Source organism: Nicotiana tomentosiformis, chromosome 8, assembly GCF_000390325.3.
Source record: "Nicotiana tomentosiformis chromosome 8, ASM39032v3, whole genome shotgun sequence".
Taxonomy (NCBI): Eukaryota; Viridiplantae; Streptophyta; class Magnoliopsida; order Solanales; family Solanaceae; genus Nicotiana; species Nicotiana tomentosiformis.
Genome location: NC_090819.1, coordinates 15921478 through 15934515, shown reverse-complemented (window position 1 = coordinate 15934515; position 13038 = coordinate 15921478). Strand labels below are relative to the sequence as shown.

General features: G+C 37.6%; 1 protein-coding gene and 1 long non-coding RNA gene across 6 annotated transcripts; one reads left to right on the top strand and one right to left on the bottom strand.

The window, feature by feature from the left end:
• The first annotated feature begins 6452 nt into the window (after nt 1-6452).
• On the top strand, nt 6453-9414 carry LOC104096555 (uncharacterized). Of its 5 annotated transcripts, none has more exons than XR_686368.3 (3): nt 6464-6770; nt 6856-8104; nt 9246-9414. It is a non-coding gene; the product is annotated as an uncharacterized lncRNA (long non-coding RNA). The 5 variants fall into 5 exon arrangements; XR_686366.3 differs by having other exon boundaries at nt 6465-7113; nt 7199-8104; XR_686367.3 differs by having other exon boundaries at nt 6466-7897; nt 8041-8104.
• An 886-nt stretch (nt 9415-10300) lies between these two features.
• LOC117276831 (F-box/kelch-repeat protein At3g23880-like) lies at nt 10301-11319 on the bottom strand. The gene is made up of 2 exons (XM_033656216.1): nt 10864-11319; nt 10301-10804 (listed from the first exon to the last, which is right to left on the bottom strand). The coding sequence occupies exons 1-2, from the start codon at nt 11317-11319 to the stop codon at nt 10301-10303; spliced, it is 960 nt and encodes a 319-aa protein (XP_033512107.1).
• Nucleotides 11320-13038: the final 1719 nt, after the last annotated feature.

Below are 13038 nucleotides of genomic sequence, written 5' to 3'. Positions count from 1 at the left end.
CTGGTGGAGGAGAATGAAAAAGGATATAGTTGCATATGTAGCTCGGTGTCTGAATTGTCAGCAAGTTAAGTACGAGCATCAGAAACCTGGTGGTTTGCTTCAGAAGTTAGAAATTCCTAAGTGGAAATGGGAGCGTATCACTATGGATTTTGTTGTTGGACTCCCACAGACTCAGAGAAAATTTGACGCAGTTTGGGTCATTGTGGAGAGGTTGACCAAGTCAGCACATTTCATTCGAGTGGCAGCTACCTATTCTTCAGAAAGGTTAGCTAAAATTTACATTTGTGAGATTGTCCTCCTTCACGGTGTGCCCGTGTCTATTATTTCAGATCGAGGGACGCAGTTTACCTCACACTTTTGGAGGGCTGTATAGCGTGAGTTAGGCACGTGGATTGAGTTGAGTACAACATTTCATTCACAGATAGACGGACAGTCAGAGCGCACTATTCAGATATTGGAAGATATGCTTCGCGCTTGTGTTATAGACTTTGGAGATTCTTGGGATCAGTTCTTACCACTTGCGGAGTTTGCTTATAATAATAGCTACCAGTCGAGCATTCAGATGGCTCCATATGAGGCATTATACTGAAGGCGATTCCGTTCTCCAGTTGGCTGGTTGGAACCGGGAGAGGCTCGGTTGTTGGGAACCGATTTGGTACAGGATGCCTTGGATAAGGTCAAGATTATTCAGGATCGACTTCGCACAGCTCAGTCTAGGCAAACATGTTATGCTGACCGTAGAGTTCGTGATATTGCATTCATGGTTAGATAAAGAATATTGCTCCGAGTTTCACCTATGAAAGGTGTAATGAGGTTCGGAAAGAAGGGCAAGTTGAGCCCTAGGTATATCGGACCCTTTGAAATTCTTGAAATAGTGGGTGAAGTAGCCTAAAGGCTTGCATTACCACCTAGTTTATCAGCGGTTCATCCGGTGTTCCATGTGTCTATGCTCCGGAAATATTATGGTGATCCGTTCCATGTGTTAAATTTCAGCTCACTCCAATTGGACAAAGATTTGACTTATGAGGAGGAGCCGGTAGCTATTCTAGCCCGGCAAGTCCGGTAGTTGAGGTCTAAGAGTTATCCTTCAGTTCGAGTGCAATGGAGAGGTCAGCCGGTAGAGGCATCTACCTGGGATTCCGAGTCGGACATGCGGAGTACATATCCACACTTATTCACTAGCTCAGGTACTTTTTCTAACTTTGTTCGAGGACGAACGTTTGTTTTAGAGGTGGAGAATGTGATGACCCAAAGTGTCATCTTTATATTTAATAAGTAATTCTATGTTCTGAGACCTCAAAAAGTACTATTTATCATTTCTCGACTTGCGTGCGCAGTCCGTATAATTTTCTGGAAAGTTTTTATGTGAAAAATGGATTAAAATGTGAAATAGAGCTTTAAAACTCAACTGAGTTGACTTTGGTCAACATTTTGAGCAAACGGACTCGGATCAGTATTTTAACAGTTCTGGTAGGTCCGTATCACGATTTGGGACTTGGGCGTATGCCCGGAATCGAATTTCGGGGTCCCTAGCCCGAGATATGGAATTTTGATGAGAAATTAAAAGTTTGAAAGCTTAATGATTTTTAAGAATTTACTGATTTTGGATTTATTGACACCGGGTCCGTATTTTAGTTTCGGAGCCCGGTATAGGTCCACTATAATATTTATGACTTGTTTGTCAAATTTGGTGAGAAATGGAGTTGATTTAACATGATTCGGACGTCCGGTTGTGAAAATATAAGTTTTAAAGTTTTATTGAAAATTCCCTTTGATTTGGGGTCCGATTCGTAGTTTTAGGTGTTATTTTGGCGATTTGATCGCGCGATCAAGTTCGTATGATATTTTAGGACTTGGGTGCATGTTTGGTTTGGAGCCCCGAGGGTTCGGGTGAGTTTCTGATAGGCTACGGGATGATTTCGGACTTAGAAAATCTGGTTTTCTGCACACTTCAGGCTTCTGGTGTGTTCTTCTTCGCGTTCGCGAAGGTACTCTCGCGAACACGAAGAGTAAATTGGACTGGCACGTTTTGTGCTTCGCGTTCGCGATAGGGAGAATGCGTTCGTGACAGGGAGAATGCGTTCGCGAAGGGAAAGAGGCTGGCCAGGTAATTTGCCTTCGCGTTCGCGAAGGACAAGCCAGGCAAGCTTCGCGTTCGCGAGATAGCCCTCGCGTTCACGAAGGGTAAAATTAGACAACCCAAATTTGTGCTTTGCGAACGCGAGGCACTGACCGCGTTCGCGAAGAGTAAAAATTTCAGAAACAGAACTTAAGTTCTGAAAATTGGGATTCATCCCATTTTCATCCCATTTCCATTTTTGAGCTCGAGTAAGGCGATTCTTGGGCGATTTTCATGGAAAAATATTAGGGTAAGTGTTCCTTATCCTATATTGATTATATTTCATGATTCCATACTCATTTACATCATGAATCCGTGAATTTATGGAAGAAAAAAAATCAAATTTTTATAAAATCTTTCAAAAACGAAAATTTAAGATTTGAAGGTCCATTTGACATCGGAATTGGATAATTTTTATATGGTTGAACTCGTAGCGGAATAGGTGTTCATATTTTGTGAGTTTTTTAGGGATTTGAGGCGTGGGTCCCACTGTCAAATATTTAAATAAATTTTGGATTTTATCCGAAAAATTAGTAAATTCATATGGAGTTAATTCATGTGATTCGTATTGAGTATATCGAATTGTTTGTGAATAGATTTGACGCTTTTGGAGACAAATTCAAAGGGTAAAGCTGTGGTCGAGTAATTGATTGAAAATTTACAAAGCGAGGTAAGTGTCGTGATTAACCTTGACTTGAGGGAATATAACCCTTAAATTATTTGTTATGTGAAATGCATGTGAACGACGTATAGACGAGGTGACGAGTGTCTATACGTCGTCAAATTAATTATTTGCATAATTATTTGAAAATTCTAATTTTGTTTTAATACATGAATTAATAGTTATGATAATTGTTTCTCTCATATTCCTTGTCAAATATTAATTCTTGAATTCCTGCAATAATTGCTATATGCTGATTTGATTTATGTGCATTAATTGCTACTTGACATTTAGCATATTAAATAGTAAACTGCCCATTTTCTCCCTGATTTTCATAATAAATAGATATTTATCATTGTTTGTTTCATAATTAAATCATAATTATTGTATGCTTGCTGTCTTAAAAATTTTATATTAATTATTGCATTTATTGGGGAAATTTCTTCTATAAGAATTGGTAAATGGATATATTGGAGGAGCAAGTTGCACGCCGCAACAGAATTGATTGAAATGAACATATTGGGGGATCGGGTTGCATGCCGCAACAGACTTATTAAAAGTCCATATTGGGGGATCGGGTTGCACGCCGCAACAGACTTGTTTGAAAGTCCATATTGGGGGGATCGGGATGCTCGCCGCAACAGACTTATTTAAAAGTCTATATATACTTGATTAAAATAAATATATGGGAGGATTGAAAATGAATATATTGTGTGAGCGGGTTGCAAGCTGCAACGAAATTTGATGAAAATAATAATTGGTTATGACTGCAGAATCGGCTTCAACTGTTAAAATGAGTTACCTGATTTATTTCTATTATTGATGTTATTACTATTATTGCGTACAAGTTATTGTAAGTGACCTGCCTTAGCCTCGTCACTACTTCGTCGAGGTTATCCTCGGCACTTACCAGTACATGGGATCAGTTGTACTGATACTACACTCTGCACTTCTTGTGCAAATTTAGGAGTTGGTCCTAGCGGCGTACCATAAATTTGCTCGGATTTCAGCTACCAGAGGAGACTTGTGGTATAACTGCACGGCGTCCGCAGTTCTGAAGTCCCCGTCTACTTTACTTTAGTTGTGTATTTGTTTCCAGACAGCTTTATGTTATTCAGACCTTTATTTGAATTATTCTAGAAGCTTGTGCATTTGTGACACCAATTCTCGGATGGTATTTAGACACTGTTATTTTATGGATTATTCACTACATTTCAGACTTTACTTCCGCATTTAATTCTTTATTATTAATAAACTTAAAAATTGTTTTAAAATGGATAATATTATTCTAACGTTGGCTTGCCTAGCAATTGAAATGTTAGGTGCCATAACGGTCCGAAGGTGAGAATTTCGGGTCGTGACATCAACCCGGGTCCGCGTCTCGGAACCCAATCAAAAATTACAAAATTCAAACACCCATTCAACGACGAGTCCAACCATACCAAAATTACTAAATTACGATTACAACTTGGCCCTCAAATCCTCAAATTAAAGCCTTTGAAGTTTCTACAATTTTCAACTCAAAACACTAATTAAGTGATGAAAATAACGATAGATTCGTATAATTTAACCAAAACCGAGTTTGGAATTCTTACCCCAATGATCTCTCTGAAAATCTCCCGAAAATTTACCTTACATCGAGCTCTCTAAGTCCAAAAGTGAAAATGAGACCAAACCCCCAAAAAATTCTATTTCTGCCCAGAGAACTCGCTTCTGCGACCAGGAGGTCCGCTTCTGCGGAAAAGAAGCGCACCTGCGCATAACACTCAGCCCAGACCCCTGCGCACGCGCGCATGTGGAAGGAATGTCGCGCCTGCGACCACTGGCCGCTCCTACGCTCTTTCCATTGCAAAAGCGAAGTCACTTCTGCGGATATTTTCCCGCTTCTGCAATCCCAGCATCCTCCACTCACCTTTGTATCTCCGCTCCAAATGTCGTACCAACGACATCGCACCTGCGGCTATAACCATCGCAGGTGCGATCACATCAGAAGCAACAGTGCTTCAGAAATGCTTAAGGTCCAAAAATATTCCGGATTCGATCCGAATTACACCCGGGACCCCTGGACCCCATCTGAATATACCACAACAAGTTTCAAAACACATGATGGACCTAGTCGAGGCCAAAAATCACATCAAACAACATCGATTTTATGAATCGCCATCCAAATTCAAGTCTATGAACTATGAACTTCTGAATCCGAGACCAATGTTTATTCATACCAAAACAACTTTGATTGACTTCAAATTTTGCATACAAGTCATAAATGATAGTACAGACCTATTCCAACTTCCGAAATCGGGATCCGACCCCGATATCAATAAAGTCAACTCCCGGTCAAACTTTCCAAATCTTCCAAATTTTAATTTTTCTAACTTTCGCCAATTCACGCCAAAACGACATACGGACCTCCAAATCCACGTCCGACCGCGTTCATAAGTCTAAAATCACCATACGGAGCTATTGGAACCATCAAAACTCCATTCCTCACTACAAAAAAAGTGATCTTTTGTGGCGACCATTCGTAGCAACCTTTATAGTCGCCATAAAAGTCATGGTTTCTGTGGCGACTCATATAAGTTGCTACTAAAATTTATAGCTGTAGTGGCGACTGTTGAAGTCGCCTCTGAAGAAAACATTCAGTGGCGACTATACTTAAGTTGCCACAAATGCTCTAATTTCGCAAAGGCAAAAATAAGGTTCAGAAAGGTATTGTAGCGACCTTTTAGAAATCGCTAGAGAAAGAACTCTTGTGGCGACACAGTCGCCTCTATATCTTTTGTACAAAAATTAAAAATTAAAAGTAAAAACTGAGTAATGAAGCAACTCTTGCTAATTCCAATTAGGGGTGGCAATTTGAGCCCAAATCTATCCAATCCGCCCAACCCACCGAGAGATTAATAGGTTGGGCTACAACATTTTAGCTCATGGGTCAATTTGGGCCGAGCCCAAGTTAACCCATTATTTTTTGTTTCCCATTCTCACCCATGAAGTAACCCAAATACAACCCATGAAACTCATCCCAAAATAAAGGGATCTCAACTCAACTTATCTAGAAATTTACTTAGTTACCACACACCCACCCCCCACCCACCAGGTAATTTTTTTTATATTTTTAATTTTCTGTTTTTTATTTTTTCATTTTCCTGCACCCCCCCCCCCCACAATTTTTTTTGTATTTTTAATTTTCTGTTTTTACGTTTTTCTGCACCACCCCCACCTCCCCCACCCCGCAATTTTTTTTTTTTTTTAACCTTTTTTTACTTTGTATTTTCAATTTTCTGTTTTCTCTTTTTTCGTTTTTCTGCACCACCCACCCATGCCAACCCCCCACCCCACCTGCAAAATATTTTTCAACTTACACATTTTAAATACTAATTTGTTATTTGAGAAAATATATTTTGATTCTCAAAATATTAATAGTATTTATTTACCTTTTATACATTGGTGTATAAAAGGTAAAAGACTTTGCATATGTATAAAAGGTAAAAGACTTTGTTTATGCAAAATGAACATGATTTTAAAATATGGGTCAAGTTGGACGAGTTGGGTTATGACCCATTGTTTAGCCCATCTTAACCCAAATAAACTTTGGGTTGGGTTGGACAATGAAACATTTATTGACCTAACAACGGTCCAAATTAAGCCCAACCCGCCCATTTGGCACAACTGATTCCAATTAGCCCCAATCTCTTCAAATCCAACTCTCTTACGCCTCTCTCTTCATTTGACTTCAACATCAACTTCAACACCACATTTTTACCCAGATATGTGAGATTCACTGATTCACACCACAGAGAAGAGAACCCAGCACAAAGAACCCAAAATCGTCTCCGACTTAGAACCCTAAACCTTGTCCAACTCCTCTTGCCCTGACGATGGAGCCCTAGAAAGGTAGCTATAGCCTATAATTGGTCAAAATATTTGCATCTTTCGGGATAAACAAGCCCCATCGAAGCTCATTAACGTTGTAAACAATATCGAGATGAGGTATTTTACCCTTTCTCTTCTCTCACCTGGCGATTTGCTTATCCCACTAATATAGATCGGTTCTGTTTCTTTGTTTCCTATCAAGATCTAACTTTTGAGAGCTAATGTGGTGCGCATTGAAACCTAGCAGTGGCTGATGGTGTCTACCTGAAGAGCTTCGGTTGAAGCTTCAAGAGTTTTGTGTTTTTCCAGTAAATATTTGTTTTGTACATAAGGTTTATGCTTCTTCATTTCTTTCTATGTTTTAATTAGTTTGCAAATTTTATTGTGGTATCTTAGGTTTCATTGCGAAGCTAGAAATGTATTCTATTTGCTATCGAGTTCGAATCTTTGTTTTCCAAGGGTGAGATTTGATTGGGGCAAACAATGCATTGTTGGTAAAAAGCATATCACCTAAGAAGTTGACTCAAGAATTTATTTTATTTTAGGTTTCAGATTTTCATAGGATGATGACCAAGAGGGCAACAAGATCAACTTTTCTTCATTGTTGATCTTTACAAACATAACCTGTATCCTCAAATAGTAGATACAAGGATTATAAATCCGTAGCCACTGAACTAGTTATTTTATGAACTAATTTTCTGCAAGTAATACAAGAGTCATTGCTTCATGTTCTGATTTAGCGTTGAAGTACAACCAGATCAAGTGTTTTTGGAACTTGAATTGCTTCCACATAGGACAGTAACACCAAACAGCTAAATTGTATTAGGTGAAATAGTGCTTTGCCTTCTAATTATGTGTTCCTCAATATGATTTTGGGGCAAAATATTTTTTTGTTTTTTTCGAAACATAAATTTTATTGTTATTTGTTACATTTGTTATGCCACAAGCTATAGCTAAATTTTTTTAAACTATGCAAAGCAATAAGTCTTTCTAGTTAATGCCATAGCCTCTTTATTTTAACAAATGCTTAGAAATTTTTTTCCCTGTGAAGGTTAGATAGGTGTGCTCCAACTCTAGAGATATGAAAATGTTGAACTCCCAGCACCATCCACATTAACATGTAAATTTTGCTCTGGTAAGAGATGTCGTTGATCCAGAAAATCGCCAATCACAAACAGATTAACCAACAGATTCTACTTGACAAGTTTCATATTGAAGAATAGATAAATATGAAATTCTCATAGGTGAGTATAACAATTTGATTGAGCAAAATGAATATTAGTAACTTTAAACCCATAGGTTGCTGGCTAATGTTTCTATGTTCTTATCAAATAGTAGAAGTAGTTTGAATTAGATGATATCTTCTTCTAAAAACAGAATCATTCAGGACGTATGCAATTCATTGATTCGCTTATGGTGCACTTGAAGACTTTGACCTTGCTGTAAAAAAGGTAAGGCAGGCTAATCGTTCCTTCTAGAGTTTGCTCATAACTGTGTTAATTCCTCCTTCAGTTGAAAGTAAGATGTGATGATACACGAATAAGTCCTTGAACTAGTTATGTATTATTTCCTTAAAGATGTCATTTGTATTGAAAATACTACCTCTAAAGTAAATTGTAGTTGCCTTGTCACTCGAAAATGGAAGTGTGTTGAGAAATTGATCATAGTTTAAAATGTCAATGTACAGAGGGAAAAGTCTAATAGCTGGTGCAAAGTGTCTAAGCAAAGTCCATCCCAAAAGTCATTTTATATTACTTAATAGTTTAAACTAAGTAAGGTTATTTTGGTATATATAATATTTTGCAAAGGATATTTTTGTTAGGAAGAAAAGTCAAAACTGCTTCTGCTTCTGTAGAGAAGCTACTTTTTTCTGCTTTTTCAAAACTGCGCTTCTAGTCAAAAGCACTTGTTTTTCAAAAACAAGCTTGGCCAAACCCCTCAAATTTTTGAAAAAAAAGCACTTCTGGCATGGTGAGAAACTTGGCCAAAAAGGCTACTAGTCCTCTGTTCACGGTATCAGTTATCAATTGTTGTCCTACATTGTTTGACTAAGATGTGCAAGCCAGATATAATGCTCGAGAAGTAGGCTTTGGAACTACCAACTATACTTATGGTCATGTGGTAGATACATTAGTGGTTGTTGACTAATCTTTCTATTGTTTAGTTGAGATTAATGAAGTATCAAATATATGTTTAATGAAACTAGGATTAATGATATTTTCAAATAAATTTACTACTTTGAGACTTGTATTTCTTTACAAATTCTCGTTGTATATGACTTTTGAGAATTCCTTTTTGTCTAGACTTTTTGTTGCTTATGAAGGGTGTACCCTTTGATCTCAGCTATCACCACAAAAAGAATATGCATAAGTAGAGTTTAGATCATGAGCATCGTTTGACAATTATGAATTTCTGAATTTTGTGCGCCTGGATCAAACTATTTTGTATAACTTTGCTTAGTCATGTTGTCTCTTTGCTTTCTTAATTGTGTTTGGCAATCTTTATTGTGGTCACCCCTTTTACAGTTTACTATCATCATTAAATTATGACATTGTCAAACTGATTTTTTGTGTTTTTTTTCCTTAATTACAGGGACAAGGCTCTTAAACAAATCATAAATATGGCACCGACCGAGGAGTTTGAAGGCACTTAATTTTTTTTGGTCATATGTATGTGTTTATTGACAATGACAATGATGTATTTCGTAGTGTATATTTGATTGACTTATTATTAGTAATAAATAAGTATTCGGCTTGAGAAATATTGTTGGTGTTTATTGGATGGATGCATTTAATATTTGTAGGCAATTGATAAACAAATACCTGTATATTAATTTCAGAAAACTAGGTCACCACTAGAAACCTATTTGAAATTTGGCCATTGTACTTATTGGAAGAATACGTATTGGTGGCGACTAAATTTTGTCACAAAAACAATTTGTATTTGTGGCAACTACAGTCGCCACAAATCCTCAAGCTAGTGGGGCGATGAGAGTTGCCACCGAAGGTACAATTGCTTTGTGGCGAGAATAGTCGCCACTACAAGTTACTGTTTAGTGGCGACCTCCCTAAATTCTTTTTGTAGACTCTTCTGCTGTGGTGAATTTGTTCAGCTTTTGTGGTGGCTGTTGTCGCTACTAAATATAGATTTTGTGGTGACTGGAAGGAGTCGTTACAAACGGTTGCACCGGCAGCAACCATAAGGTCGCTGCTAAAAACATTTAGCAGCGATGTCTAGCTTTTGGTAGCGAGTTTGGTCGCCACAATAGGTCCGAATTCTACAGTCTCTTTCAACTTAAACCTCCAACTTAGGGATTATGTGTTCCATTCCACTCCGAAACTCACCCGAAACCAAATCCAAATACCTCCGGCAATTTACATAACCATAATACAACATAGATGGGGCAATAAATAGGGAATCAGGTTAAAATACTCAAAACGACCGGTCGGATCGTTATAGTAAACCACTAACCATAATTTGGCGAAACAAGACTTTCAATGTACACACAGTGGCGGAGCCACATGGACCCAAGGGGTGTCCGACACCCCTTCGTCAGAAAATTACACTGTATAGTTCGATAATTTTTAAAAAAATATGTATATATACTATATAATGATACCCTTTGACTTCTTGGTGAGTTTATTTCATTATATTTTGACTCCCATTAATGAAAATCTTGGCTCTACCACTGTGTACACACTAATTTGATCGTACGTAAGACCAACCTGAATTATAGGATAGTACTTGAAACTGTCATGTGTTGAATTATACATCATTAAACCTGTACCAGTTTTCACTAAAATTTTATTATCCTGGACTGTGAAAATTGGTAAAAGAACATAACCGACAGGGACTGAAGCCACCTTAGTCCAAGATTCGACAACTCCATACTCCTTCATTATCCACACATCTAGTCGGGGCCGTTCATCACGGACAATGTTCCTATGGAATGCACATAGGTTACGTCCCAAATTCCTAAGATACCAGTGAAGATGCTCAAACTTTTCCTCAAAGTTGGGCAATGCTACATTTCCATATGTCTCATCTACGAGGTTTAACGAGAAAATAAACTTGTTGCCACTCCAATGAAGTCTTCCATTTACAAATTTACCAGACAATCCGCCTACTGTGGCACTTGGGATCTCTAAATTCTTTTGCCACCATGAATTTCTTCTTAAACTGTAAACGTTAACCTCATGATTCAAAATACCACCATATTGCTATCTTCTTTATTTATTGCAATTACTACAACTCTGTAATCATCTTGACGCTCATTATAACCAAAACCATAATATGATAAACATGCACGCATATCCCTCGATAAAAGGGGCAATTCTTTCAACTCTCTTGTAGATGGATTCCATATAAATATATTCCGAAACTCATTACTGGAAACACAAAACAACCCATCACATGAATCCAAAAACATTAAAGGACGATATGACGACTCTTTACCATCAAAACCATCAAGCTCAAAAGGGATACTAATGGGAGATTCTTCTTCATAAATAATTGTGTTAAGAGAGCAAGTGTGAAGAATTTTCTTAGTATTAGAATTGGTATAAAGAAGACTAAATTCTTGGTTCTTGGCTGAAAGTTTTAGATGGGTTTTGACGAATTGGGGACTAGAGATAAGAGGAAGCCAAGATTTTGAAACACACCTCATCTTCAGCAATGTTTTAACAGGTAGCCTTAGGAGTATTTCATATATTAATTCTGGGGGTAGTGATTCTGAATCTTCATGGGACAAGAAAGGCTAGCAATTGATGTTGTTGTTATCACTAAGTGCTCGGAGAAATCCATTAGTTAACGGCCCCTCCGAAATCTTGATAAGTTATGCTATTTTGTATTTTGATGATTTGCCAAACAATCTTGCGAAACCGGATAGGAACCTGTTGTGATAAGTTCCTTTGGACTTAATATGATATGTTACTTCATGTTTTGATAATGGTCAAACGTTCTCGAGGACCAGATATGATCAGTTCTCTTGGCCGTCGTACAATCAACTCTACAACTATAAAAGTTGTTGCACTGTACCGACTTGTAGCAGTACAACAACACAACTGTAGCTTGCTAACGCCAAACTAAAATACCCTATCTCTTCTCACATGCTCGTTCATATATAAAAAACATGATACAAGATTTAGGTTAACACTTGCAAATGTAAAAATCATATTCTCTCAAGTGCTAGTCGCCACAGTCTTCAAGGCTCTCTCAAGAATAAAGCTGCTGCAACCTCAAAGACCAGATCCATAGATTGAATATATCTTAAGTCCTTAGGTTTGTTGAATCTTTGTCTTTTTGTTCTTCACTTGTAATCCTACACTACTTTCAAAAGATGTCTTTGTAGGATAGATTTCAACTATTGTTGGTTTGATTTCTTGACTAGAGTTAGTAAAGATTTATTTTTTTGTAATAGAGTTATTGCAAAGGACTTACAATAAAGTTATTGTAAGGGATGAGGAATTAAGAGTTTAATTCCTAGATTGCAATAGGTTGTAATCTGATATTTGCTCAGTTTAGTAGAGTTGAAATCCTACTAGGATAGGTCATATGTTTTAATCTCTGGAGCAATGAGTTTTTCATGTAAATATCGTGTGTCCTTTACTTTCTACTTATTTACTATGGGAACAGATAGAGAACCTGGTTCCCTATACTGTTTGGTTTTACTTTCCGATTATTTACTACGGGAACAAATAGAGAACTTGGTTCCCTATACTGTTTGATAGACTCCTAGTTTCTATCAATTGGTATCAGAGCAGGTTCTTTATTAAAGACTAACACCTAAAAAGGATCGTCATCATGGCTACTCCACCAAACATCGAGAAAGGACAATCAACCACAAGACCTCCAAGATTCAATGAAAAGTATTATGGATGGTGGAAAACTAGAATGCATGACTTTATTATGGCTGAGGAATCCGAGCTTTGGGATCTGATTTGTGATGGTCCCTTTGTCCCTATGAAAACTGTTCCAAAAACTAGGAAAGAATACAATGATGCTGACTGAAAATCTATTGAGAAGAACATCAAGGCGAATAAGATTCTTGTTTATGGTATTGTACCAGAAAAGTATAATCGTATCTCGACATGTATCTGCCAAGGATACCTGGGAAGCTCTTCAAACTGCTCACGAGGGAACTACTCAAGCAAAGCAGTCCAAAATAGACATGCTTACCACTGGGTATGATCTCTATAAGATGAATGATGATGAGTCCATTCAAGAGAGGCATACCCGTTTCACTTCCATAATCAATGAGCTTCATTCACGTGGTGAAATTATTCCAACCAACAAGTTTCTTTGAAAGATACTCAGTGCTCTACTAGATTCTTGGGAAAGCAAGGTTAATGCCATCGCTGAAGCCAAAGACCTGCATAAACTAACT

What these genes read in the sequence shown, in the direction of transcription:
- LOC117276831 (XM_033656216.1), bottom strand. Translation starts at nt 11,319, where the DNA reads ATGAGGTGTGTTTCAAAATCTTGGCTTCCTCTTATCTCTAGTCCCCAA. An exon ending in AAGAAGATAGCAATATGGTG is followed by an intron (nt 10,805 to 10,863) that starts GTATTTTGAATC and finishes TGGTGGCAAAAG; the next exon opens with AATTTAGAGATCCCAAGTGC.